Source organism: Salvelinus sp. IW2-2015, linkage group LG26 (genome assembly GCF_002910315.2).
Source record: "Salvelinus sp. IW2-2015 linkage group LG26, ASM291031v2, whole genome shotgun sequence".
Taxonomy (NCBI): domain Eukaryota; kingdom Metazoa; phylum Chordata; class Actinopteri; order Salmoniformes; family Salmonidae; genus Salvelinus; species Salvelinus sp. IW2-2015.
In genome coordinates this window covers 21338077-21365350 of record NC_036866.1, presented here as the reverse complement: position 1 = coordinate 21365350, position 27274 = coordinate 21338077, and the positions used below count along the sequence as shown (strand labels likewise).

At 42.9% G+C, this 27274-nt stretch overlaps 2 protein-coding genes across 2 annotated transcripts in view; one reads left to right on the top strand and one right to left on the bottom strand.

The window, feature by feature from the left end:
- The window catches only part of LOC111952351 (ran-binding protein 10), a 31901-nt gene extending 24141 nt beyond the window's left edge, over window positions 1–7760 (top strand). Inside the window, 9 exon segments of the mRNA XM_070435194.1 lie at window positions 891–1003; window positions 1133–1241; window positions 2275–2423; window positions 2567–2759; window positions 2918–3057; window positions 3180–3322; window positions 4202–4313; window positions 4698–4839; window positions 5067–7760. Of these exon segments, the coding sequence (XP_070291295.1) occupies window positions 891–1003; window positions 1133–1241; window positions 2275–2423; window positions 2567–2759; window positions 2918–3057; window positions 3180–3322; window positions 4202–4313; window positions 4698–4828 (1090 nt within the window). The 3' untranslated portion in view covers window positions 4829–4839; window positions 5067–7760.
- A 6167-nt stretch (window positions 7761–13927) lies between these two features.
- Window positions 13928–27274, bottom strand: part of LOC111952352 (partitioning defective 6 homolog alpha) — a 46698-nt gene continuing 33351 nt past the window's right edge. Inside the window, exon 3 of the mRNA XM_023970938.2 lies at window positions 13928–17778. Coding sequence (XP_023826706.1) covers window positions 16880–17778 — 899 coding nt within the window. The 3' untranslated portion in view covers window positions 13928–16879. The remainder of the gene's footprint in view (window positions 17779–27274) is intronic.

The following is a 27274-nucleotide window of genomic DNA, read 5'->3' as shown; positions in this document are numbered from 1 at the left end:
GTGATGGAGCGCGAAGCACTCCGGGAGAAGGGCACAATGGCCGCTGGCCGCAAAAGTCATGGCATTTTTTAGGGTGCATTATGGCCACACAAAGGGGATGCCGCGTGAAATTCTAGGCGTTATGAAGTGCTTCTCCAATTGTGAATGAGAGACTATTGGAGTGTGTATAGCCTGTGCAAAAAACTAAGCAAAGCTTAGAATCTCATCATGCAACCTTAAAATGTATTAAAAATCAAAACATACAGCCCAACGTTTGTAAATTTACATTGAAAACTCTAAATTAAGCATATAGGAGTACCTATTTCTTTGTTAACCGCTCAACACAGAATAGCCACATGTGCTCACTCCCTCAAATCGTTTGGAGAAAATATCCTTTCTATTTTATTCCGCTTTGTTGAATTGTATTCTTCATACTATAAAATTATTCAAAGTAAATCTTGTCTGCTAAATTAACTAGTGTAGCCCACAGCCATTTGGCATAGCCACATCAGAACCTAACATAAGGACAACTCGGAGTATGCTATTCTGTTCTTCTGAAATAGACTACATTTTCTTCATATCATGCTTCTTTAGACGTCTCTAAAATAAATAATGGATTTAATGTGAAGGTGTAGGCTATATTACATAGATTTATTTGATTTTTATTTTATTTTTTTAAATGTTGATGCTCCCAAGATCAGTGGCTTGTAGACCACTGTGGAAGCCTGGAGATGCTAAATGTGTTTGCTAATTAACGGTCAGTTACTGTGAGACCGACTGTTATTTGCTTTACAATCACCGGCTGACGGAATTTTGTGACCGCCACAGCCCTACTTATCACCCACCCTAACAGACTACTTTGTCTTTCTCTGTACTACTGTAAGGCTAAATCATGTATTTGATTATTTCAGCATGGTATCCACCTACCTGGTGCATCATGGGTACTGTGCCACAGCCACAGCCTTTGCCAGGGCTACAGAAACCTTGATCCAGGAGGACCAGACCTCCATAAAGAACAGACAGAGTGAGAACCACACAAAGGCTCCACGCTGACAATACCACGGAAACACTGAGGACCAATCATTGTCATTAATTTTCCCCACAGTCATCCATCCAATCAGTTTAATGGTAACATGCATATTTTTGTCAACAGGAATACAGAAGCTGGTATTGGCAGGGAGGGTTGGCGAGGCCATCGAAACCACACAGCAGCTGTACCCTGGGCTCCTAGAACACAACTCCAATTTACTGTTCATGTTGAAGTGAGCAGCCTTGAACCCAACTATGGGACTCTCATGAGTGTTTATTGAAGGGCTAAATGGAGGAGTATTGGAATTGTGGGGCTTAGATAAGCACTGCTGGTCTTGTAGTGCCTTTGCAGGCTCCGTCACATGCAATACAACCCTAGAAGCACTTAGCAGTAAAGCTGTGGCCTGCTTCCCAGCTGTGTGTTTATGGCACAAAGACATTAGATTAATAAATACTGTGATCCGATGAGAAGCAGACACACAGCAAGAAAGCCAGTATTTATGTCTCTTATAGAGGTAGAAAGGAGCTTGTTGTAGCAATAGAGGAGTGTTACACAGAGAGGGGGCAGGGTGAGCACAAGGTCACAGTTGTTGCCGCTGAGGGAACTCATGATTTGATTGGTCATGCCTGTTGCTCCATTTTGTCATGGAAGAGGAGTGAACAGAGCGGTTGCTGATCTGTTTGACATTCATCCAATGGTAATGACATGTATCCATAAAGCCAGATACTCATACTCTGGAACCAGTCTGACTTGTTCCTGTTGCATTTATATATTTCAGGGTACAAAGACATGATCTTACGTGGCCACACCTTTGCCGACCTCTGAAAGCAATTGAAGTATTGCAATAACAATTGTGTTCAGACTGCATGAGATATCAGACAGTTAAGCAGAATGTAATGGTTGATATCTAATAGTACAATGTATTCCTGGATAAACAATGTCAGACATAGGTTGTAGAGTAGTGATGAGACTCTTAGATGGATAGTGGAGTGGTTGTGAATGATGTCAGAGTGAGACTAATACAAAAACATTTCAAGTCATTTAGAAGATGCTCTTATCCATAGCGACTCAGTGCATTCCTTCTCCGCAGTCGTAGTACAGTCAAGCACATTTTTCTTTAATACAGTAGTTATCCGCAAAGTCAGCGCTAGTATGAAAAGACAAGTGTGAGTGTTAGTGCAAAGAAGGCGAGGGTGTTAGCCATTTGTTTGAGTGTCGAAATAGAGTGAATGTCAGGCAGATTAATAGTTGCCCGTATCTCCCAGGTGTCGGCAGTTTGTGGAGATGGTGAACGGTACAGACAGTGAGGTACGATGCTTCAGTGTCCGCTCCCCCAAGTCCCAGGACAGCTACCCTGGCTCCCCCAGCCTGAGCCCCCGACATGGAGCCACCAACCCCCATCTGCACAGCGCAGGTAAGGGAAACACCTGCAAATCCACCTATCCACCCTACACACTCCTACTTACCTATCCATCCACGTAGTGTGTTACACAATCCTCTCTCTTATCTCTTTGTATCTGTTGTATCTGTTTCACCCTGGTTCTCTGTCCACTCCAGGAGCAGACAGCCCAACATGCAGTAACGGGGTCACCCCTCCCAACAAGAACAAGAGCCACAACAAGTACCCTGGTGTCAGCTCTGCCTCCTCCTCCTCCTCTTCCTCCCCTTCCTCTGTTAACTACTCTGAGTCCAACTCCACTGACTCCACCAAGTCCCAGCCTCACAGTGGCACCAGCAACCAGGAGACCAGGTGTGTGGCAAGGCAAGGGTTTCTCTGTTTAGTAATGTATTTCTGTTTTTACTGGGGTGTCTGTCATCCGTGTCCGTGAATGTGAGAGAGAGGCAAACCATCTGTGGTATAATGACGTTCTGTATGGATGAGTGAACCTGACTGTGGGTCCTCTGCAGTGACAGTGAGATGGAGATCGAGGCAGAGCACTACACTAATGGGGTGGCGGAGAACTCCTCTACTCGGATCATGAACGGCACCTACAAGCATCAAGAAATCCTGCAGGCTGAGGACGGCAGCCTGGGCAATGGAGTGGCAGGTACAGGCACTTGACACACACACAATTCCTATTTTGATTGTCAGGTGCAAGTGTAAAATACACTCTCAGTCCGCGGCTGGCCTCTGACCCTGTGTGTGTGTGTCCCTCCTTCCTTGGAGAAGACAGCTGTGCCTCCAGACAGCTGTGTGGAGGGAACCAGGCAGCCACAGAGAGGATGATCCAGTTTGGCCGTGAGCTGCAGGGCCTCAACGAGCAGCTGTGCCGGGAATATGGCAAGAACGCCACACACAAGAAGATGCTGCAGGTACCGGGGGGGGGGGGGGACAGGCCTGGGAGGTTTCACACAAAATATGACTGGTACACTGTGTGACTATGACTCACAAATTATATAGTTGTCAACCACCGCCCTGGGGCATGTTTTGTTATGCTGCAATACAATGACTTGCAGGATTTCCAAGGGCGGCAGTGGTTAAGAGCGTTGTGCAAGTAACCGGTTTGAATCCCCGAGCCGGTAAGGTACAAAAATCTGCCATTCTGCCCTTGAGCAAGGCAGTTAACCCCGAACAACGCCTGCTCCCGAGTGCCGACGATGTCGATTTAAAGTAGCCCCCCGCACCTCTCTGATTCAGAGGAGTTGGGTTAAATGTGGAAGACACATTCCAGTTGAATGCATTCAGTTGTACAACTGACTAAGTATTCCTTTTCCCTTCTGAGCTGTTTACACACATCTACTTGTATATGGCCATTGGGTCGGCAACAGGCCCGCAAGAGGTTTTTTCYTTTTTGGTCAGAAAAGACTGTAAAAACCCCAGGAATTCAGCTAAAAATTTGTTTAATTTAGGGAATCTGTTCCCAAGAGACGTGTGATCGTGTCTCAATGTAATTCAAGGTATAAAATGATTGTTATTTTCAAATACAATCTCTTTTTAGGCTTAGTTGTGGTCAATTTCCAGTGTGACAAATTATTATAATTATGTTCCGGCACCTCGACTCTCCACTCTGACAAAACAAACCGTCCCGCGGCTGAATGTAGTTGCCTACCCCTGGTCTAATGATGTTCCCTCTGTTTACGACAGACCATTCAACTGCTTCCAAATCATAGTCATTAATATGGGCTATTCTGCTTGAACTGGTTACAATGTTTTCTTTCTTTCTCTTTATCTCCCTCTCTCTTTTACCACAGGATGCATTCAGTCTATTAGCATATTCAGATCCCTGGAACTGCCCAGTTGGGCAACAGCTAGACCCAATGCAGAGAGAAAATATCTGCTCTGCTCTCAACAGCGCCATCTTGGGTAAGGCTAAGTTTCACACACACAATGTCATGAAAGCACACTGTAGATGTTTTTTTTACTCGCGCTCACAAGTTCTTTTTCTTTTTCTACAATGGTAGTGTGTGTTAACTCTCTTCTAATGAAACATGCTGTACATGTTGCCATGTATAAGTTTGAGTCACACCGGTGGAGGCTGCTGAGAGGAGGACCGCTCATAATAATGGCTGGAATGGAGTGGTATCAACCACATGTAATCCACGTCTTTGATGTGTTCGATACCATTCCATTGACTCCATTCTAGCCATTACTATGAGCCGTCCTCCCCTCAGCAGCCTCTACTGAGTCGCACATGCTTCGTTAATGTACACACTCTGATGATCTCTGTGTTGTCTTTTGACCCCTCAGAGTCTCAGAACTTGCCTAAGCAGCCCCCTCTGATGCTGGCTGTAGGTCAGGCCACAGAGTGTGTCCAGCTCATGGCCAGGGTCCGCTCAGGCTCCTGTTCCTTCGCCAGAGTTGACAGCTTTTTGCACTAGCCCCAGTCCAGGTGAGTCTGCACGGACACCCACACATAACGACTCTCCCCTTCTAGCAGCATGTCAATGATTGTTGAGCCTATAGGGAAAGTTTATGGAACATTTTTGACTACACATGGCCCATGCTGTTATCATCAACATGATCAAACAGGATTGTAAGGTTACAGTTTGGAGTACAGAAATAGTGTTGAACAGATTACAATACAGTAGTTCCAAAATTGTTTCTTTCATCCTTAAGGCAATGTTCAGGACTACAAAGAAGAGGACTTTCCAATGGGTTGCCAGATGACTGAGGAGATCATGTGTTTGAATTGGTGTGTCGCTTGCCATTTGGCAGAAGCAGGATGTGCAGGGGAATGAGTAGAACATGAGGAGAAAGCTTGTTTTTAATTTAGTATTATCAAATACAAAATGTGTGACACTATTTAAAGATAATTAATTATTATTCTGTTTATCTAGTCATTTTCAAGTTTTTATTTGGTCAGTTTGTTGTGCTCATCTTGAAAAAAATTATCGAATTCCGTTTTTGTTTTTATGAGTGGATTTGAATTCCCTACACAGTATTTTAAGGATGTTCATCATATCAAATAAATTCACATTGGCATGCTTTGTCGTTACCAAGCAAAATACTCTGGTTTCTCATTCAGAACTTTCACAGGACTTTTGTCATCTCAGTATGGGATATTGTAGAAAGAGGTATGTTTAACCAGCAGTATAGTGGCTCCTATTTAGGACCAGAAATTCTTTGGTTCAAATTCTTACTTCTTAGTATGCCTTTACCTCAAAAATGGGTTTAATGGAAAGTTAAAGGTCTGAATTTGATTCTGAGACTGCACGTGGCTGTAAGCCACTAACCCGCTGGTCACCTTGAAGCCCCAGAAGGTAGCACAAATGAAATAATGACACTGATTCATTTAGGAGTTTCAATATAAGTGTAGTGTATTTCCAATCAAGTTTCTCCACTAGTTTGATGTGTAACATAGGGCTGCGCTTACACAGGCAGCCCAATTCTGAACTTTTTTTCACTAATTGGTCACTAATACATCTTTTGACCCAATCAGATCAGTGCTGAAAAAGATCTGATGTGATCGGTCTAAAGACCAATTAGTGGAAAGAAGATCAGAATTGGGTTGCCTTATGTTACACATAAAACTAGTGGAGACACTTGATTGGAAATATACTACACTTGCATACAGTAAAAATACACAGACATACAGTGCTTGGGTAATTTGAATTTGGAAATCAATCCCTGGTTTTTACTTGCTAATTGTATTGAAGATACCTTTATGAAGTCAGATGTTGAATATATACAATATAATGATATTGAACAAAAAAGTGGAACTATTTTCCAAATACAAGGCTTTTAATTTGACCAACTTTTCTAATAACCAATGGTACTTGCCAGTTGCCACACTTATTCCACACAGTCAGTCCATCAGTCTTTTCATATTAGTGCTTTGAAAGACCATTGTCTCATCATTGCCAACATGCTTATTCTGGCTTTCTTGCAGTTCTATTTTTCTCACACAGACCCAGTCATTTTTACAAATGTGGCCACAACTTTGTTTCTTGTTTGTTTTTGTTCATTGTATTCACAGTTGAATGTGTTTTGGTCTTTTTCGTTACAGTATGTATTCTCCTATTTAACAGATGTTCTCTTGGCACAGATGTTGATCATTGATGTATTAATCCAGTATTTCAGCCAGCCAGCCAGCAAGAGGCGCTCCACTGTTTGTTGAATGTAGTTTAGCAGYTTATATTACATTTATGTTTCAGATTTGCTGCTGGCCACCATGAGATTGATATTGACATCCCCTACACCTGTTAGACATATTGCAATGTGTTTCATTCACTTTTTGACAATCATGTAAAGCATGTTTGTGAAGCAAAGGGCTGGTGGGAGTAGAAATCATCAGCTTGCAGCTTTGTTATTAGTGTTTGGTAGACTTTAATATCCCTTAACATTGTTCACAAAGGCCATTTGGATTTTTTTTACACAATCTTTCCATTTGCACAACATCTATCTGCATCATGGGCTTATACTTGCTAAAATATGTGAAAAACAAGAACAAATACCTTCACTTACTTGTGAGGGTCCTCTTTTGTATTGCAGTAGGAAGCAAAAGAAAGGGCCTCATGACTTTATCCAAAACCTGTGAAAGACAATTGACATACTGGGGCATACTGTCTTTTGAAGCATACCTATACACATCGTAACCCATGTTGGAATCAAGTTTGAGTTATTTTAACTCATGTTGTTCACTTAATTAAGTCTCTAGACGGCCCTATCCGTTCACATGGGTTTTCACTATTCTGTTTAATGGTAATTCAGAATACAACCAGTCCTAGGCTTTCAATATTGGAAGCAGACAGCAGATAGGTATTGATAATAGCTTGACATTATAGCAAATCATGTATCTCTTGGTTTCTTTCAAAAACAGCAAATGGCTTTTTGAACTCAATAGAATAGCCACCCAAAATGTATATTTCCATTTTAAGAGAATTCATTATACAGTAGAATTTTTAACTTGACTAATGTATAGGGATGTGTGTGTAGAAAGGGAAGAATCTGTTGAGCTTCTCCTGGGACTTTTATAGACACACCTACACCTACTGTAGCAAACAACCTCCCAGTTTTCCTTTTCTGTTTGAAATTGGCCTTTGGAGCTATCCATGCTTCAAATGGAGAGGCGAAGGTAATGTAATTAGGAATTAAAAACAAGCTGTGCACAATATACTTCTATTATGATTTAAATTTCATATTGAGTTTAGCATTTGTGAAATGAGTTACCCTGTACTTAGCATGAAACTTTTAAAACCTTAAACAATATTAAAAAAACATACCTATGTACTGGACACATGATAAAGAAATATTGTATTCTGTTTTATTTTGACAGAATTATTTTTATTAAAATACACATCCATAAGCATACTATTTTTGGTCTTGTCATTATTTTGTGGACATACTGCTTTCGAGTGATGGTGACTTGAGGTTGATTTGAATATTTTTTTTAAACACAAACGTATTACATACATACTTTGTTTGACAAAACAATTCAATTCATTCAAGGGGCTTTATTGGCATGGGAAACATATGTTAACATTGCCAAAGCAAGTGAAGTAGATAATATACAAAACTGAAAAACAAAATGAGCAGTAAACCTCATACTCACAAAACATCTGGCTTATATATACACTATCATGGTTCCAACTGTTGAGTAGAACAGTATGTGGTTAACAGCACACTAGCACCCCGTACTAGTGATTGCTACTACGTAAATCACTAATAAACGAAAGAGCAGGTGGAGAAATGATTAATTGCTGAGTCACACATCAACAAAATATAAAAATGTGTCCTTGACATACGTTTTTGTCAACTCACGACACTACACTTTCAGTAATTGAAGAAGTTGAGGGGTTAGTCAGAAGTGACTTGAGGGGTGGGATGTGTGGAGAGAGGACGCAGCATGTTAGTATTGCAGAGATTAAAGGATCTTGTCCTTTAGAAAGCTTCCTTCGACACTCATTTTGATCCTGAAATAATCAGTCAACTGTTAGGCTGCTGTCTCATCAAATAAGAATTGCATTGTATATCGGCTCTACTAGTGAATCCAGGGCCAGAATATTGCACAACTAAATGAGCCTTAGACCAAATTGTCTTGTTAGACTAATTCAACTGTTTAGAATGTGCTTCTGGATTTCCGGAGGCCTACCTGTTACCGTTGTGGTAACATAACGTAGCAGGCATAAAAGAAACTGGAACATCCGGTTGTTGGGGACATGGCAGAGGCTACCGTTGTGATGTTCTTATCAAACACTTTCATGCAGGAGTCTTGAGTTTCAGAGGTAGCTGAATGATTCAGAGGAGGGAGTGAGGGAAACTTGAGGCTGAATTTCTGGCTCTGGAATGCTGACGTTGATGTAGTTGTATAGGTCTGTTGCTGTCCTTTTCATAAGAAAGCCTAAGCGAGTGGGAGAAGCACAGAACAGAAACGGATACATTATAACTGACTGAGAAACAATCAGTTAAACGTATGAAAACTCACTAAAATAGCAAACATTATTATGGACATATTTTATGGAACACTATAGGTAAACAAAAACATCCCAAATAATTTTGAAACAATGTCAGTAGTAGCCTATATGAAAACCACAAAAATATAATAGAAAGGGCATACAATTGTTGTCACAGCATGTCCAGGGGGCTTTGTGCTCTCAGCTGTTTCTCTCTTCACAAGGGACCTTCCACGCCAGCTGGAATGTTCTGGACCTCCTGCATAGAATACATGTCATACATGCATAATATCACAAATGCATTGGATGTATAATGGCTTACTTGGGGTGGAAATGCAGGCACTCACCTTACCATCTTAAAGCCGTTTTGTAGAAATTGAGAGGTCCACATTCTTTTTCACTTCATTTTCATAAAACGCATGCAGTTGATCATCGCTCCACTACAGTGGCATATTAATCATGAAATAGGTGAATTAGTTAATAGGCTCATACTATAGTCTTGGGTGATTGTTCAGATCAGACATGGTTAGCTAGTTTTCGGAAATAGCAAAAACAGTGGCAAGTAATATCATAGCAAATTCACTCACCTCGAAAGTACCTTTTTAAATACCTCTAGGAACTGAGTAGTTTCTAAATGTCTGATTATTTGGTGCCATATTTAGGTTAGCTTGCTTTTGTTTTGATCGATTTTCTCGATTTTCAGCCAGTAAGTAGTCAGAGAATGACAAAATGTGATCAAATTATGAGAGTAAAGGCGGGAAAGGCCAGGCTGATGTAGCAGCATGTGCGATAAACTTGGCTGAATAGTTGGAAAGACAAACGTATGGTCAGTGCGATCCTGGCTCCTTGGGATGTCCCTACCTTAACCTTAACCCCTACCCATAGCAGTGGGAAGTAGGGGTGCTGAAGGTGCTACAGCACCCCTTAAAAAATGTGAATAAAAATATATATATTAGTAAAAAAATAAATAATAATAAGTAGCGCACTAGGCGTTTACTACTATTAGCAGACCAGTCTTTAGCATGGCCTCAAAACAATTCAGCATCTCTGGTAGTTGTAGACTTAAGAACAGTATCTTGCAGGATTCAATAGTTGGAATTGTAAGAGTTGTTGCCCTGTCTCTTTCTCTGTGATTGTCATTCTAATGGAATCCAGAAAGAACAAAACCCTGCCCTCAAACATTTACATAAAAATATGCAAAGTTATGGGCAAAGACACAAAACATAAAATAAAAATCTTGATCAAATGACATGGAAAACAACCACTTTTTATGCAGTATTAATTTACCATCCTTACAAACCACTTAATGTAAATGTACATTACTGTATTTTACATAGGCTGGTCCTCTAGGTTTGTACCTGTAGCCGTTCTATCACCATGAAGAAAAACAATGACCAATACAGTAATTGAGTACATTGAGACATCAAGTGGTTTGTTGTGATGTGGTGATGTAGTTCAGTTGGTAGAGCATGGCGCTTGCAATGCTAGGGTTGTTGGTTCGATTCCCACGGGGGACCAGTATGAAAATGTATGCACTCACTACTGTAAGTTGTTCTGGATAGAAGCATCTACTGAAAAGGAATGAATAGACCATTTCAGTTTTCCCATAGAAAAACTGTTGCAAAAAGTTGCATTTGCAAAATAGTTTTTATATTCCACAAGTATTATCAGATTAACTGTTTTGTAGAGATAATTATCAGACTCGGGTTACAAATGCTGGTAAACACTCAAATACATTTAGTTAAAGTTTCACAAAAGTAGTGTACTGGGACTTTATTAGTCCTGTGTTAGCCGACCGAAAATCGCAGCAGCCCCAACAACCAAAAACAAAAATATCTAATCAAATCAAATTTTATTTGTCACATGCGCCGAATACAAAAGCTTTAGACCTTACAGTGAAATGCTTACAAGCCCTTAACCCGTAACCTTAAACCATTTTAAATGTCAATGGGGTAGCTATGTCCCAAGGATCCCGGATAGCACGGACCATAAATGTATCTCTTCAGTGTTTCAATCATTGCGTGTACACTGTGCGACACAATGTATGCAGTTTGTTGATACAATATCTCTGGTCTTGCATCATGACACTGCTGTATCAGACAGCAGAGGGCAGTAGTGCAAAGGGTTAGAGGTTACCTAAAAAACATGAAAATATAAATAAATGCAATGCAACAGTGGAAAGATAGAAATAATATTTCTATCAATAATTGATCAGGACCTTTTTGATTCACTGCAATACATTTTTTTATTTCGATTTTTTGCTGAGATCGTAGTAGCCGAGAAAGACAGAGAGAGAGATTCCCAAACCTTCCATAACAAAGCCATTACCTACAGACAGATGAACCTGGAGAAGAGTCTCCTAAGCAACCTGGTCCTGGGGCTCTGTTCACAAACAGACCCCATAGAGCTCCAGGACAGCAACACAATTAGACCAACCAAATCATGAGAAAACAAAAAGATAATTACTTGACACATTGGAAAGACTTAACCAAATAACAGAGCAAACTAGAATGCTATTTGGCCCTAAACAGAGAGTACACAGTGGCAGAATACCTGACCACTGTGACTGACCCAAACTTAAGGAAAGCTTTGACTATGTAGACTCAGTGAGCATAGCCTTGCTATTGAGAAAGGCCGCTCTAGGCAGACATGGCTCTCAAGAGAAAACAAGCTATGTGTACACCGCCCACAAAATGAGGTGGAAAAGGAGCTGTACTTCCTAACCTCCTGACAAATGTATAACCATATTAGACACACATATTTCATATTTCATTTGAAAACAAATCCAATTTTGCAAACTCCCATATCTATTGGGTGAAATACTACAGTGTGCAATCACAGCAGCAATATTTGTGACCTGTTGCCACAAGAAAAGGGCAACCAGTGAAGAACAAACACCATTGTAAATACAATCTATATTTATGTTTATTTATTTTGTGCTTTAACTATTTGCACATCATTACAACACTGTATATAGGCATAATATGACATTTGAAATGTCTTTTCTTTTGGAACATTTGTGAGTGTAATGTTTACTGTTCATTTTTTTCCATCTCACTTTTGTTTATTATCTATTTCAGTTGCTTTGGCAATGTAAACATATGTTTCCCATGCCAATACAGCCCCTTAAATTGAAATTGAATTTGAGAGAGAGAGAGAGAGAATGCCAAGGTCTATTAAGAAGGAAATGAGAGTTGACATGGGGGATCTATTCTCAAAACAAATGCCTTCATTTAAAAGGGGAAATTAGACATTACTATATCATTATTTACACCACCTCTACTGGTGCCAGAACAGAGAGAAGTGGCCTGTATTACTCAAGACTTCAGGTTCTATTGAGTTTCACAATACTGTAATAATAACCATGAGAACACCTAATTTCAGTCACAGAGCTATGAAACCTTTCAAGTAAATAGCTATAGGGAAGTACTTAGGGACACAGACACATACTGTATCATTGCTTCTTGAATAAACATTTTAACACAAAGATACAGACATTCATTATTCAGTCGGGGACATTTTAGTGTCTCAGATTTGAATGTATAATGTAATGTCCAGAATGATGCATGAATGATTGCAAAACCAAAAGGATGGCAGTATACTTTTTGCCCTTGTGAGCAAGCGCTAACTGCAGCTCAAACAGCAATAAATAAGCATGGGAAATTACTGAAATAATATGTCACAGGAAATTAAATGTCTATGAGAGGGACACTGTTATATCCTCCATAATGAATAACCTGGAGGGGTTGCTGGGGGTTTGTTTTGGTAGGGGTCGTGGTGGTAGTGACAGTGGTAGTAGGGGTCGTGGTGGTAGTGACAGTGGTAGTAGGGGTCGTGGTAGTAGGGGTCGTGGTGGTAGGGGTCGTGGTTGGTAAGGGGTCGTGGTGGTAGGGTCGTGGTGGTAGTGACAGTGGTAGTAGGGGTCGTGGTAGTAGGGGTCGTGGTAGCAGTAGAGGGGTCGTGGTGGTAGTGACAGTGGTAGTAGGGGTCGTGGTGGTAGGGGTCGTGGTGTAGGGGTCGTGGTGGTAGTGACAGTGTAGTAGGGGTCGTGGTAGTAGGGGTCGTGGTAGTAGGGGTCGTGGTGGTAGTGACAGTGGTAGTAGGGGTCGTGGTGGTAAGGGGTCGTGGGTAGTAAGGGGTCGTGGTGGTAGTGACAGTGGTAGTGGGGTCGTGGTAGTAGGGGTCGTGGTGTAGTGACAGTGGTAGTAGGGTCGTGGTGGTAGGGGTCGTGGTAGTAGGGGTCGTGGTGGTAGGGGTCGTGGTGGTAGGGGTCGTGGTAGTAGGGTCGTGGTAGTAGGGGTCGTGGTGGTAGTGACAGTGGTAGTAGGGGTCGTGGTGGTAGGGGTCGTGGTGGTAGTGACCGTGGTGAGTAGGGGTCGTGGTGGTAGTGACAGTGGTAGTAGGGGTCGTAGTGGTAGGGGTCGTGGTGGTAGGGGTGTGGTGGTAGTGTACAGTGGTAGTAGGGGTCGTGGTGGTAGGGGTCATGGTAGTAGGGGTCGTGGTGGTAGGGGTCGTGGTGGTAGTGACAGTGGTAGTAGGGGTCGTGGTGGTAGGGGTCGTGTGGTAGTGGACAGTGGTAGTAGGGGTCGTGGTGGTAGGGTCGTGGTGGTAGGGGTCGTGGTGGTAGTGAGTGGGTAGTAGGGGTCGTGGTGGTAGGGGTCGTGGTGGTAGTGACAGTGGTAGTAGGGGTCGTGGTAGTAGGGGTCGTGGTGGTAGGGGTCGTGGGGGTAGTTGACAGTGGTGGTAGGGGTCGTGGTGGTAGGGGTCGTGGTGGGTGGGGTGCGTGGGTGGTAGTGACAGTGGTAGTAGGGGTCAGTGGTGGTAGGGGTCGTGGTGGTAGTGACAGTGGTAGGTAGGGGGTGTGGGTAAGGGTCGTGGTGGTAGGGGTCGTGGTGGTAGTGACAGTGGTAGTAGTGTGACTCCATTTGGTTAACAGCCTTTGGAATGTTATGATAAAGGGACACAAAATCACCTTTGTAAGAAGCACGAGAGAGAGAGGGAGAGAATGAGAGAGGTGGGGCAAGACTACAGGTAAAGAATTCAGAGTGAATTAGCCCTATGTGACCACAAAAAAACAACATCGGATTATTTTTTATAATATTTTATAATAATATGTCATTTCATAATCAGCATATCTCTATACCCCATTCACAGTATTGTACACCCTGACCCATCAGATTCATATAAACACTTTGTTCCTCTGTTTGGTTCCCAGTACTCAAAGAAATAGAAATGTCCTTTCCAGGATTCTCATATACAAATAAAAGTACAAGAATAAGAAAAATACTCTCCATATTTTACACATTTATAAAATGTTATTTTACAAAAAATCTCCCAGTTAATCAAAAAATCCCTTGCTTATATAATTTTTAATTTGTATTTATAGTTTCATAATTACATACATGAAAAAAATATTCAGTACAGTATGTGGTAGCTTTTCTGTTATAGATGATAGCAGTTTTTTATGAGTAGATTAAAAGACAATATACTGTATCTGTGAAGACAGGTGATTCTGCTGTATGTTCTACAACAGGGGTGTCAAACTCATTCCATGGAGGGCCTAGTGTCTGAAGGTTTTTGTGTTTTCCTTTAAATTAAGCCCTAGACAACCAGGTGTAAGGAATTCCTTACTAATTAGTGACCTTAATTCATCAACTAAGTACAAGAGAGGAGTGAAAAACTCGCAGACACTCGGCCCTCCGTGGAATGAGTTTGACACCTGTGATCTTATGATGGCCTCTTTCCTCTTTGAATAAATAATTGCCCCTCCCCATATTAAAGTGAGCAACTTAATTCTCAGGTTAATGAATGTATCATGCTACCTGGCTGCCACCTGGTGCAGCAGTGCCAGTGACCCATACAACTGCAGCTCTAGTAAAACAATAACGACCAGGCCACAGGAGGTCCTCATGCTCTGCTGGTTTTGTTCTTATTGGTCAATTCAATTGGTCAATTCAATAATCTAAGTCAACATTAAGATGGAGAGTTACTGAATTTATGTGTTATTCCAGCTGGTTCCAGTGTGAAAGAGATGACCTACAGATACATCATGCCCATGTAAAACACAATATTATCCCTCTGTTGTGGTAGGTCATCTGATGCTCTTTCTGTCTCTATGGATCACTCCAGACACAGCCCACCAACCAGCCTGGAGGTCTTGGGCATTGCTAGCTGTGAGGGCCGGCAGCGCTCCCTCCAGTCCAGTACTAACAGAGAGTCAGAGGGCCCTTGTGTTCGGGTGCAGTGAGGGTAAGAAGCAACAACAATAAGAGTTTTGAGACTGTCTGCCTCACAGCTCTCACTGCAAGATGATACCCTTGGCCTTCAAATTAAGAGGAAATCTCTCCTCCTTCCCTCGCCATGTGCCCCTCAGGTTTAGATATCAAGAATGGAGTAAAGTGTATGAACAAGGTCCCAATGTGCAGAGTTGTAGGCTTTTTAAACATGAAAGGAATTTCCTTATTTTACACAACATGGCAGTCACAAGTGGGCCTGAAGACAGCTGGGTCTATGAGAGGTGGTGACCTTCTGGAGCAACAGCACTCCATGTTATTTCTGTTGTGTTTACTCTGTCAAATTTTCAGGGGAGAGAAACCTTGTCCTGAAGCAAAATGGAATTGGCTTCTTTAAAAGCAAGACAGCAAGTCTGCCAGGGAAATTCTCCTGGGTCTAATGTTTCATCCTGGGACCTCTGTAACTCCAGTCAACCACTGACTTATACGAATATGAAGTCAAACCATCTGACTATGTTTTAGATGAAGAACATGTTTGGTGGCTGTGGAGTACATTAAAGGAGAAAACTGCCCATGTTACGATAAAAAGGTGGTGTTCTCTTGAAGATGGTTCCGAGACAGAATCAATTGGATAGATATACTGCTATGACGCATCCCCATTCCCCACGTCAATGTGTAAACGTAGTTAAACGTAGGCTTCGTTTGTCACTACTGCATGTAAAAGTAAAATAAATATGATGTACATCGACATAGGGGAGACAGAGGAGCATATATCACTCCTATTTCCTATACTAACACCATGATGATCAACAGTAGTGTTACATATTTTTCTATAGAAGGTTATGATATGCCATAACTGTGTGTATCAAATGGGAGTAAGGATGTTCAAGGGCTGAATAAAATGTTTAGTCCCGTCCTGTCCTGTTCTGTCCTGTGGAGGTCAGAGGGGCCCTGGGATCCAAGCACACATATTGTAAAAGCCTCACTTGACTTTGTTGTGTTGTGTGTACAGTAATGCCATGGCATCTTTGTGGTAACTGAGAAGAGGGAACAGGTCATGTATGTTTCAAGATGTGCTGTATGTGAACCCACGTCATGATTTCTGGACAAAGGAATAAAAGCTATTGTATGTTAGCTAAGCAGGCTAACAACCGGCAGTGATTGTCACAGTCACAGAAGAGAACACACTGTATGGACATTGAAGCATTGCAGAATGCAGGATCAAGTAGACTAATACCATGTTGTCTCTAACACTGTGTCCACATAGATCACATGTCCCTCACAGACAGACTCTCACAGTGAGATAGAGTGTGAAGTGTTGTCTGCTTCTCCTCCTGCCAGTATTCACCTTTTCAATGACACCCAATGACACTGTCTAGAATTGAAGAGAGAGGTGGTCCTGTTAGAAAGTCAAATAAAAGTGAGAAATATAAGGCGATTTGAGCGGAAAGCCATAAGGCACTTCCAGTATGGTGACAGCCATTATCATGTGTGTTGTAGTAAGTAGGCTCTCAGGGTTGACACCACACTGTCCACTGAGTTCCTTACATGATGGCTGCTAGTTCCGCAGCGTCTAGTTGCATGCAATACACATCGGATACTTTTAAGGCAAAGCCATCATCATTGCCTAAATCATTGTTGTGAGTTGTTTTCTGTAGTGAGGTAACAACTAAAATTGTTGTTTTGTGGTCAGCTAACGTTCGTCATTTGTCTTGTTTTTCTCATGAGACCAATTGTGCATGTTTTGTCTTCTCTTGTTGATGTCTCCTAAACACATTAGTAAAATGAGTACTATGACAAGGTTTTACATTGTGATGATGTTCCCATCCTCTCTCATGCTCTCCTGGCTGCTGCTGGTCTTGGTGGGGCTGCCGTTGTGTGTAGGGGTGGTCAGGGAGCTCAGAGAGGCCTTGCTGTCTGACAGAGAGCCGCTGCTGGGCAGGAAAATGCTCTGGGGGAGGGGCCGTTGCCCCAGTGACGAGGATAATGGAAACGCCCTGTGGCTGCCATTACCATTGGACACACAGTGGTGGGGCAGGTATGGCAGGATGTCACTCTCAATGATAAGGTCTCCATCCTCGTCGCTGTCGCCCTCCGCCACACTGTTACTGTTGCTATAGTGACTGACACCTTGAGAGGCGGGGCTGGGGGCCAAGTCATGGGAGAATGCGGAGCCTACGGATCCAGAGGAGCTGTTCCCCCCTACCGAGACCTTGGTTCCTCGGAGAACCACGTTATTGCGCTGGTTGGCTGGCTTCACCGTCACGATCAGGTTGTGGCTGTTGGCCACCATCATGTCTGTCACCTGGTCCAGAGACTTGCCGTCCACGTCAATGCCGTTGACCTCCAGGATCTCATCGTTGACCCCCAGCAGGCCTGTGCTCTCAGCCAGGCCTCCACGCACCAGCCGGGAGATAAAGACACCAGGCACCTTCTCCACTCCCTGAGGCGTGACCCGCACGCTCACCCCGTCCCGGATATAGAAACCCAGGGGCTTGTGGGTACCGTGCTTGTGCAGGCGGACGCGCCGGTGTGTCTCGGGCAGGATGTCGACATCGATGATGGAGGAGATCTGGCGGAAGTCCTGGGGATGGCCAATCATCAGGCCTGGTTTGGTCTTCTGCTGTGCCGGGAGCAACCCTGCCAGACCCTTTTTCCTCCTCTGCAGGGAGGTGGTGGCAAAGACCACAGGCTCATCCACATCTACAGGACAGAGAAGCCATGTCAGAAATACACATACTGTACAATGACAAGGCAGCACCAGGGTCTCAGTTCATTCCAAACATGGATAATAAAATACAGCGAAATATGTTCTGCCGTTAAAATAAAAAGGCATCACATCCTGTCATCATGTCACCTTCTGGTGTCAACAGCTAACCTAAAGGTAAGACATGGATTAAATGGAGTTAGTTTAGAGTGTGAAAGGTGGAGACATAGCACAGGTTAAATCTACTCTAATCTTTTCCAATGCCTCCGTCCGTCCGTCTGTCTTTCCGTGTGTAAACCGTCAATCTCAAACTCTCAGAGCAGGAAAAAGCTCACCTTTCAACTCTCAAGAAGGAAGTTTAATTTCCCTACTATATAAATACACATATTGATATAGAATGCAGTGGTCTCATTTTATCCTGCTGTATGTTTCTTTTGGCTTTTCTGCGAGAGATTCGTTAAGATCAAATATTATGTCAACCATAGAGATCCTATGAAGTTATATACTAATTTCTATGATGTCAACAATCTGAGCTGAGTGTAGGATTTCCAAAAACATTGAGTCTCTATTCCACACTGTTTTCATAGTTACGGTTCCCAATGCCCTCTATCCCACTTCTCCTTTTCCACTCCCTACTCTCCACTCCACCTCTATCTACATCTCCCTSTCTGTCTCTCTCTCACATCTTTCCTGTGCTGTTTGAGAGCAGAGGTTGCTGGCAACAGGAGAACAGTATTTCAGAACCTGCCCCATAGACAGACGGAGACAGACTGAGTCTGAGAGATCGAGAGATGGAGCAGGGCTGCTGGGCTAGGTGTAAGGACACAGTGAGGATTTCCATAACTCTCTCTCAGCCCCTACTGAGGGGTCAGAGGTTGTGAAACAGAATCAGACTACATAGCAGGCAGATGAATCACATCTTCAGTACCCACTGTTAAGATGAAATAGACCAGGCAGCCTAGATCCATCATCACACACACCTGACTCATCCTCTGGCGACATATAGAAAGTCATGTTTTTAGTGCTAGCAGGCAGGTAGCAGCATGGGGAGGAACCACTCAGGGCTCAGGTCTAATGACAAGCCATGCTCGCTGCGGAAGAGAGAATATTTTAAGTTATTTTTAAACTGCGGAGAAGGGCGAGCTATGTGAACCTGTTCCTCAGAGAGAGACAGAGAGATATGTAGGAGAGGTTTAGATGTGGCTCTGGTGGGCGGAGACTAACGCGGGGAGACTTCAAACCGTTCTACCTCAGTTCTACCAACACGTCTCCTGCGCCACTAGGGGCCCTGATAACTCTAGACCACTTTTATTCATCCCACAGAAACGCACACAAGGCCCTCCCTCACCCTCCCTTAGGCAAATCAGACTATGACTTTATTTTCCTGCTTCCTGTTAACAAACAAAATCTCAAAACAGGAAGTACCAGTGGAGCGCTCAATACGGAAGTTGTCCGATGAAGCTAGTACAGACTGAGACATGTTCCGGGATTCATCCGATAGCATTGATGAGTTTACCACATCAGTCACAGGCTTCATCAATAACGTCCCCTCCACAGTGGCTATACTATATGTGTTGTAGATATGTGGTAGTAGAGTAGGGGCCTGAGGGCACACACTTAATGTGTTGTGAAATCTGTTGTGAATGTATTGTAATGTTTTTAAAATTGTATAACTGCTTTCATTTTCCTGGAACCCAGGAAGAGTAGCTGCTGCCAAATACGAACTTATCCAAACCAAAAACCATGGATAATAGGGAATATCCTCACTGGGCTAAAGGCTAGAGCTACCGCTTACAAAGAACGGGACACGGACATGGAAACATACAAAAAAGCTCGCTAGGACCTCCGACGAGACATCAAACATGCAAAATTGACAATATAGGAGGAAGGTGGTATCCTATTACACCGCCTCTGACATTCGTCGGCTGTTGCAGGGCTTGCAGACGATAATGGAWCACAAAGGGAAACCCAGCCTTGAGATGCCCAGTAATGCAAATAACACAACAATTACATACTTAACGCTGCTGGGTCATGCAGCAAGACAATCTAAACCACACAAACAAGTCTACATAAAAATTGCTAAAAAGCAACAATTTTGAAGTTTTGTAATAGCCTAGTCAAAGTCCAGACCTAATCCCAATTGAGATTTTGTGTCAGGAAGTGAAACGAGCAGTTCCTGTTTGAAAACCCACAACTGTCGCTGAGTTAAAGCAGTTCTGCATGCAAGAGTGGACCAAAATTCCTCCAAAGTGATGTGAGAGACTGATCTACAACTACAGGAAGTATTTGGTTGCAGTCATTTCAGCTAAAGGTGGCAAAACCAGTTATTGAGTGTAAGAGGGCAATTACTTTTTCACAAAGAGGAATTGGGTGTTGCATAACTTAAATAAATAAAGTAGGTATTCATTTTTTTTGTTATTTTTAAACGCAGGTTCCCTTTATCTAATATTAGATTTTGGTTGAAGATCTGATAACACTCACTATAAAAATATGCAAAAATCAGAAAGGGGGAAAATACTTTTTTTTCACAGCACTCTATATATATATATATATATACAGTGGGGAGAACAAGTATTGGATACACTGCCGATTTTGCAGGTTTTCCTACTTACAAAGCATGTAGAGGTCTGTAATTTTTATCATAGGTACACTTCAACTGTGAGAGACGGAATCTAAAATCAAAGATCCAGAAAATCACATTGTATAATTTTTAAGTAAATAATTTGCATTTTATTGCATGACATAAGTATTTGATACATCAGAAAAGCAGAACTTAATATTTGGTACAGAAACCTTTGTTTGGTTTGGCATTAAGGAGGATCGATAGCGTTTACCTGTATTCGTTATATGACCGATGTTTGCACACAGAGCTGCAGCGGGTAGGTTTTGGCGCCACTCCTCATACAGACCGATCTCTCACAGATCCTTCAAGGTTGTCGGGGCTGTGCGTGTGGCAATACGGACTTTCAGGGAGCTGCCGGCTCCAAAAGATTATTCCTATTGGGTTCAGCGTCTGGAGACTGGCTAGGTGCCGACTCACCTCAGAGATTGAAGAAATGCTTCTTACGGAAGCCGGACTCCTTAGTTGGCCACATGGCTAGTGTGCTTTCAAGTCGTTGTCGAATGGGGCTGGGATAAAGACCCAGGCCCACGGCCATCTATCAATGCTTCTTACTGAGTGAAGGAGGTTGTTGGACCAAGATCATCGCGATACATGGCCCCATCACACCTGCCATACAATACGGTGGCAGTCGGCCTGATCCCCCGATTTGCAGAAAAGCATTCCAAAGGGAAAATTGTTTCCACCTCCACGCTTCAACAGATTGGATGGATGTTCTTGGGGTTGTTACTCAGTCCTTCTTCTTCCTCCAAACACGGCGAAGTGGAGTTTAGACAAAAAGCTTATTTTTGTCTCATCAGACCTACATGGCCTTCTCCCATTCCTCCTCTGGAATCATACCAGATGTCATTGGCAAACTTCAGAGCGGCCTGGACAATGCGCTGGCTGAAGCTAGGGAGACCTTGCCGTGCGCTGCAGGATTTTAATCCAGGATGGCCGTAGGTGGTGTTATCTATGGTTTTGCTTTGCAGACTGGTGGTCCCGCATCTGCTCAAGGTCATTGCCCAGGTCCTGCTGTGTAGTTCTGGGCTGATCCCTCACCTTCCTCATGATCATTGATGCCCCAGACGAGGTGAGATCTGTGATGAAGCCCCAGACAGAGGGTGTTGACCGTCATCTTGAACTTCTTCCATTTTCTAATAATTGTGCCAACAGTTGTTGCCTTCTCACCAAGCTGCTTGCCTATTGTCCTGTAGCCCATCCCAGCCTTGTGCAGTCTTACAATTTTATCACTGGATGTCCTTACACACGCCTCTCTGTCTTGGCCATTGTGGAGAGGTTGGAGTCTGTTTGATTGAGTGTGTGGACAAGGTGTCTTTTTATACAGGTAACGAGTTCAACAGCGTGCAGTTAATACAAGGTAATGAAGTGAGAACAGGGAGGCGCTGCTTAAAGAAAAAACTACAGGTCTGTGAGAGCCGGAATTCTTACTGTTCGGTAGGTGATCAACATACTTATGTCATGCAATAAAATGCAAATTAATTACTTAAAAATTCATACAATGTGATTTTCTGGATTTTTGTTTTAGATTCCGTCTCTCACAGTTGAAGTGTGTACCTAGATGATAAAATTACAAGACCTTACATGCTTTGTAAGTAGGAAAACTGCAAAGATCGCAGTGTATCAAATACTTGTTCTCCCCACTGTATATATATACACACACAGTTGAAGTCAGAAGTTTACATACACTTAGGTTGAGGTCATTAAAACTAATTTTCAACCACTCCACAAATTTCTTGTTACAACCAAACTATCGTTTTGGCAGTCGCGTTAGGATATCACTTGTGCATGACACAAGTCAGTTTTCTAACAATTGTTTACAGACAGATTATTTTCACTTATAATTCACTGTATCACAATTCCGGTGGATCAGAAGTTTACATACACTAAGTTGACTGTGCTTTAAACAGCTTGGAAAATTCCAGAAAATGATGTCATGGCTTTAGAAGCTTCTGATAGGCTATTGACATAATTTGGAGTCAATTGGAGGTGTACCTGTGGATGTATTTCAAAGCCTACCTTCAAAACTCAGCGCCTCTTTGCTTGACACATGGGAAAATCAAAAGAAATCAGCCAGACCTCAGAAAATAAATTGAAGACCTCCACAAGTCTGATTCATCTTTGGGAGCAATTTCCAAATGCATGAAGGTACCACGTCTTACTGTACAAACAATAGTACGCAAGTATAAACACATGGGACCACGCAGGCTGCATACCGCTCAGGAAGGAGATTGCGTTCGTGTCTCCTTCAGATGAACGTACTTGGTGCGAAAAGTAAAACAAGTCCTTATATCGACATAACCTGAAAGGCCGCTCAGCAAGGAAGAAGCCACTGCTCCAAAAACCGCCATAAAAAAGCCAGACTACGGTTTGCAACTGCACATGGGGACAAAGATCGTACTTTTTGGAGAAATGTCCTCTGGTCTGATGAACAAAAATAGAACTGTTTGGCCATAAATGACCATCGTTATGTTTGGAGGAAAAAGGGGGAGGCTTGCAAGCCGAAGAACACCATCCCAACCATGAAGCACGGAGGTGGCAGGATCATGTTGGGGGGGTGCTTTGCTGGGAGGGGCTGGTGCACTTCACAAAATAGATGGCATCATGAGGAAAGAAAATTAGGTGTTTACATTAAAGAACATCTCAAGTCATCAGTCAGGAAGTTAAAGCTTGGTCGCAAATGGGTCTTCCAAATGGACAATGACCCAAGCATACTTCCAAAGTAGGACAAAAAAGTCAAGGTATTGGAGTGGCCATCACAAAGCCTGACCTCATCCTATAGACAATTTGTGGCAAGAACTTAAAAAGCATGTGCGAGCAGGAGGCCTACAAACCTGACTCAGTTACACCAGCTCTGTAAGGAGGAATGGCCAAAAATCACCCAACTTATTGTGGGAAGCTTGGTGGGAGCTAACCGAACGCTTGACCCAAGTTTAAACTATTTTAAAGGCAATGCTACCGAATACTAATTGAGTGTTTGTAAACTTCTGACCCACTGGGAATGTGATGAAATAAATAAAAGCTGAAATAAATAATTCTCTCTACTATTATTCTGACATTTCACATTTTTTAAATAAAAGTGGTGATCCTAACTGACCTAAGACAGGGAATTTTTACTCAGATTAAATGTCAGGAATTGTGAAAAACTGAGTTTAAATGTATTTGGCTAAGGTGTATGTAAACTTCCGACTTCAACTGTGTGTATATATATATATATATATTTTGTGTATAATATGCATATTTATATTGTATTATACAGGGCGCATTTGGAAAAGACACCTAAGTCTCAATGTCTTCCCTGTTAAAATAAAGGTTCAATGAAAAAAAATCTTCCAATAGTGCCAAATCCCAGTATCTCCCATCGTCTAATTTACATCACTTTGCATGGCACAACACATTAACACAAAAGGCATATAACTTCTCACGCATTCTTGAATCTTATCACCACACCTCAAAACTGTATGATAGGAGCCACCCTGTGTCGCTCCTCTTTGAACTGAATAACAGAATAACACCATTTCCCTGTAAAAAAGGAATCCAGAGCAGTACAATAAAACATATCAAAATTCGTAACTCTTTACGTTCTGTGGGAACGTCCCGCCCCGGACAAAGCTACAGATGAGGTGTGTTTGACCTCTGTGATAGCCCACAGATGGTCAGCCATCCAAACAATGTCATAAATCGTGATTGAGTCATCATGCTGGGCCTCGGCCKCAGCAAGTCGCTAGACATATCTTCATCCCTGGCCTTCATCATCATTCACATTTGTTCATTCTCTCTATTTTTCAACAACACACATACCAACAACACACACACACACACACACACACACACTTTCACATACTGCTGCTACTTTGTTCTTCATTATCATCATTATTATTATCATCATCATCTATTCTGATGCCTAACTTTACCCTGCCTTTATGTACATATCTACCTCAAATACCTCGTACCCCTTCACAATGATCTGGTACTGGTACTCCCTGTATATAGCTTAATTCTTGTGTATTTTATTCCTCGTGCTACCATTAAAACTCTGCATCGTTGGGAAGGGCTCGTAAGAAAATATTTCAAAGTAAAGTTGTATTCAGCCTATGTGAAAAATACAATTTGATGTGGTTATGAGGAGCACTGTCTGCTGAGAGGGTGAAAAACAGGAAGTCATCAACACCTCAGTGAGGCCATGGAGAAAGAAAAGAGAGCTTTTCCCACTCTGGCGTTATGATTTTACTGCCTGTTTGGTTATACCTTTGGGAGATCAGTGTACGACCACTATATATCATAAGTGGATATGATCCTCTTAATACCATTATAAAGTCACATTCAACACGGTGGCTGCTAGCCTAGCAGTTAAGGGCGTTGGGCCAGTAAGCAAAGGGTTACTGGTTTGAATCCCTGAGCTGACTAGGTGAAAAAACTGCCGATGTGCCCTTCAACAAGGCACTTAACCCTAACACACTGAGCTATAGGCTAGTCACTGCAAAGAGGTTTTATGGATGACAACAAACAGATTTGACCAAAGCCACAGGCTGTTGTATGGTGGGATAAAAGGGAGATTTGATGTATATCCAGGCTCAACTAGAGGGCATGAGACCTAATGGGTGGGTGACTGTCTGGCCAGACTAGTGGTGATCCCTGACCTCAATACTATGAAGGGAAAACAATCATCTGCTCACCAACAGAACATCTCTTCCAACATGGAGAGTAGACCGAAAACCCACTGCATTCACTGTATGAAATAGATATTTATATGTTCCTATACTATATGCATTTCCAGTTATGAAAAGCATGTGTGTGGTACAGTTGACATTTCTTTGTTTGTTTGAGTTCATAACATATATGTTTGAGTGTCTGTCTGTTTGTGTGTGTCTGTCTGTTTGCTAGTGTCTGTCTGTCTGTTTGCGAGTGTCTGTCTGTCTGTTTGCGAGTGTCTGTCTGTTTGCGAGTGTCTGCGAGTGTCTGTCTGTTTGCGAGTGTCTGACTGTTTTGCAAGTGTCTGTCTGTTTGCGAGTGTCCTGTCTGTTTGGCGAGTGTCTGTCTGTTTGCGAGTGTCTGTCTGTTGCGAGTGCTGTCTGTTTGCGAGTGTCTGTCTGTTTGTGTGTCTGTTTTGTGTGTCTGTCTGTCTGTCTGTCTGTCTGTCTGTTTGTGTGTGTCTGTCTGACTGTTTGCGAGTCTGTCTGTTTGCGAGTGTCTGTCTGTTTGCGAGTGTCTGTCTGTTTGCGAGTGTCTGTCTGTCTGTGTGTCTGTCTGTTTGCGAGTGTCTGTCTGTTTGCGAGTGTCTGTCTGTCTTGTGTGTCTGTCTGTTTCTGTCTGTCTGTTGTGTCCTGTCTGTGTGTCTGTCTGTCTGTCTGTCTGTCTGTCTGTCTGTTTGTGTGTCGTGCTGTCTGTCTGTTTTGCGAGTGTCTGTCTGTTTGCGAGTGTTCTGTCTGTTTGCGAGTGTCTGTCTGTTTGCGAGTGTCTGTCTGTCTGTTTGCGAGTGTTGTCTGTCTGTTTGCGAGTGTCTGTCTGTCTGTTTGCGAGTGTCGTCTGTCTGTTTGCGAGTGTCTGTCTGTCTGTTTTGCGAGTGTCTGCGAGTGTCTGTCTGTTTGCGAGTGTCTGACTGTTTGCAAGTGTCTGTCTGTTTGCGAGTGTCTGTCTGTTTGCGAGTGTCTGTCGTTGCGAGTGTCTGTCTGTTTGCGAGTGTCTGTCTGTTCTTGCGAGTGTCTGTCTGTTTGCGAGTGTCTGTCTGTTTGCGAGGTCTGTCTGTTTGTGTGTCGTCTGTGTGTCTGTCTGTTTGTGGTCTGTCTGTCTGTCTGTCTGTCTGTCTGTTTGTGTGGTCTGTCTGCTGTTTGCGAGTGTCTGTCTGTTTGCGAGTGTCTGTCTGTTTGCGAGTGCTGTCTGTTTGCGAGTGTCTGTCTGTCTGTGTGTCTGTCTGTTTGCGAGTGTCTGTCTGTTTGCGAGTGTCTGTCCTGTCTGTGTGTCTGTCTGTCTGTGTGTCCTGTCTGTGTGTCTGTCTGTCTGTCTGTTCTGTCTGTTTGTGTGTCTGTCTGTCTGTCTGTTTTGCGAGTGTCTGTCTGTTTTGCGAGTGTCTGTCTGTTTGCGAGTGTCTGTCTGTTTGCGAGTGTCTGTCTGTTTGCGAGTGTCTGTCTGTTTTGCGAGTGTCTGTCTGTTTGCGAGTGTCTGTCTGTTTCGAGTGTCTGTCTGTTTCTGTGTGTCTGTCTGTTTGCGAGTGTCTGTCTGTTTGCGAGTTGTCTGTCTGTCTGTGGTGTCGTCTGTCTGTCTGTGTGGTCTGTTGTGTGTCTGTCTGTCCTGTCTGTCTGTCTGTCTTTTGTGTGTCTGTCTGTCTGTCCTGTTTGCGAGTGTCTGTCTGTTTGCGAGTGTCTGTCTTGTTTGCGAGTGTCTGTCTGTTTGCGAGTGTCTGTCTGTTTGCGAGTGTCTGTCTGTCTGTTTGCGGTGTCTGTCTGTCTGTTGCGAGTGGTCTGTCTGTCTTGTTTGCGAGTGTCTGTCTGTCTGTTTGCGAGTGTCTGTCTGTCTTGTTTGCGATTGTCTGTCTGTCTGTCTGTTTGCGAGTGTCTGTCTGTCTGTCTGTCTGTTTGCGAGTGTTCTGTCTGTCTGGTTTTGCGGTGTCTGCGAGTGTCTGTCTGTTTGCGAGTGTTGTCTGTTTGGAGTGTCTGTCTGTTTGTGTGTGTCTGTCTGTTTGGTGTGTCTGTCTGTGCTGTTTGTGTGTTGTTGTCTGTTTGTGTGTTGTCTGTCTGTTTGTGTGTCTGTTCTGTTTGTGAGTGTCTGTCTGTCTGTTTGTGTGTGTATCTGTCTGTTTGTGTGTGTCTGTCTGTTTGTGTGTGTCTGTCTGTCTGTTTTGTTGTTTTTGTGTGTCTGTTTGTTGTCTGTCTGTC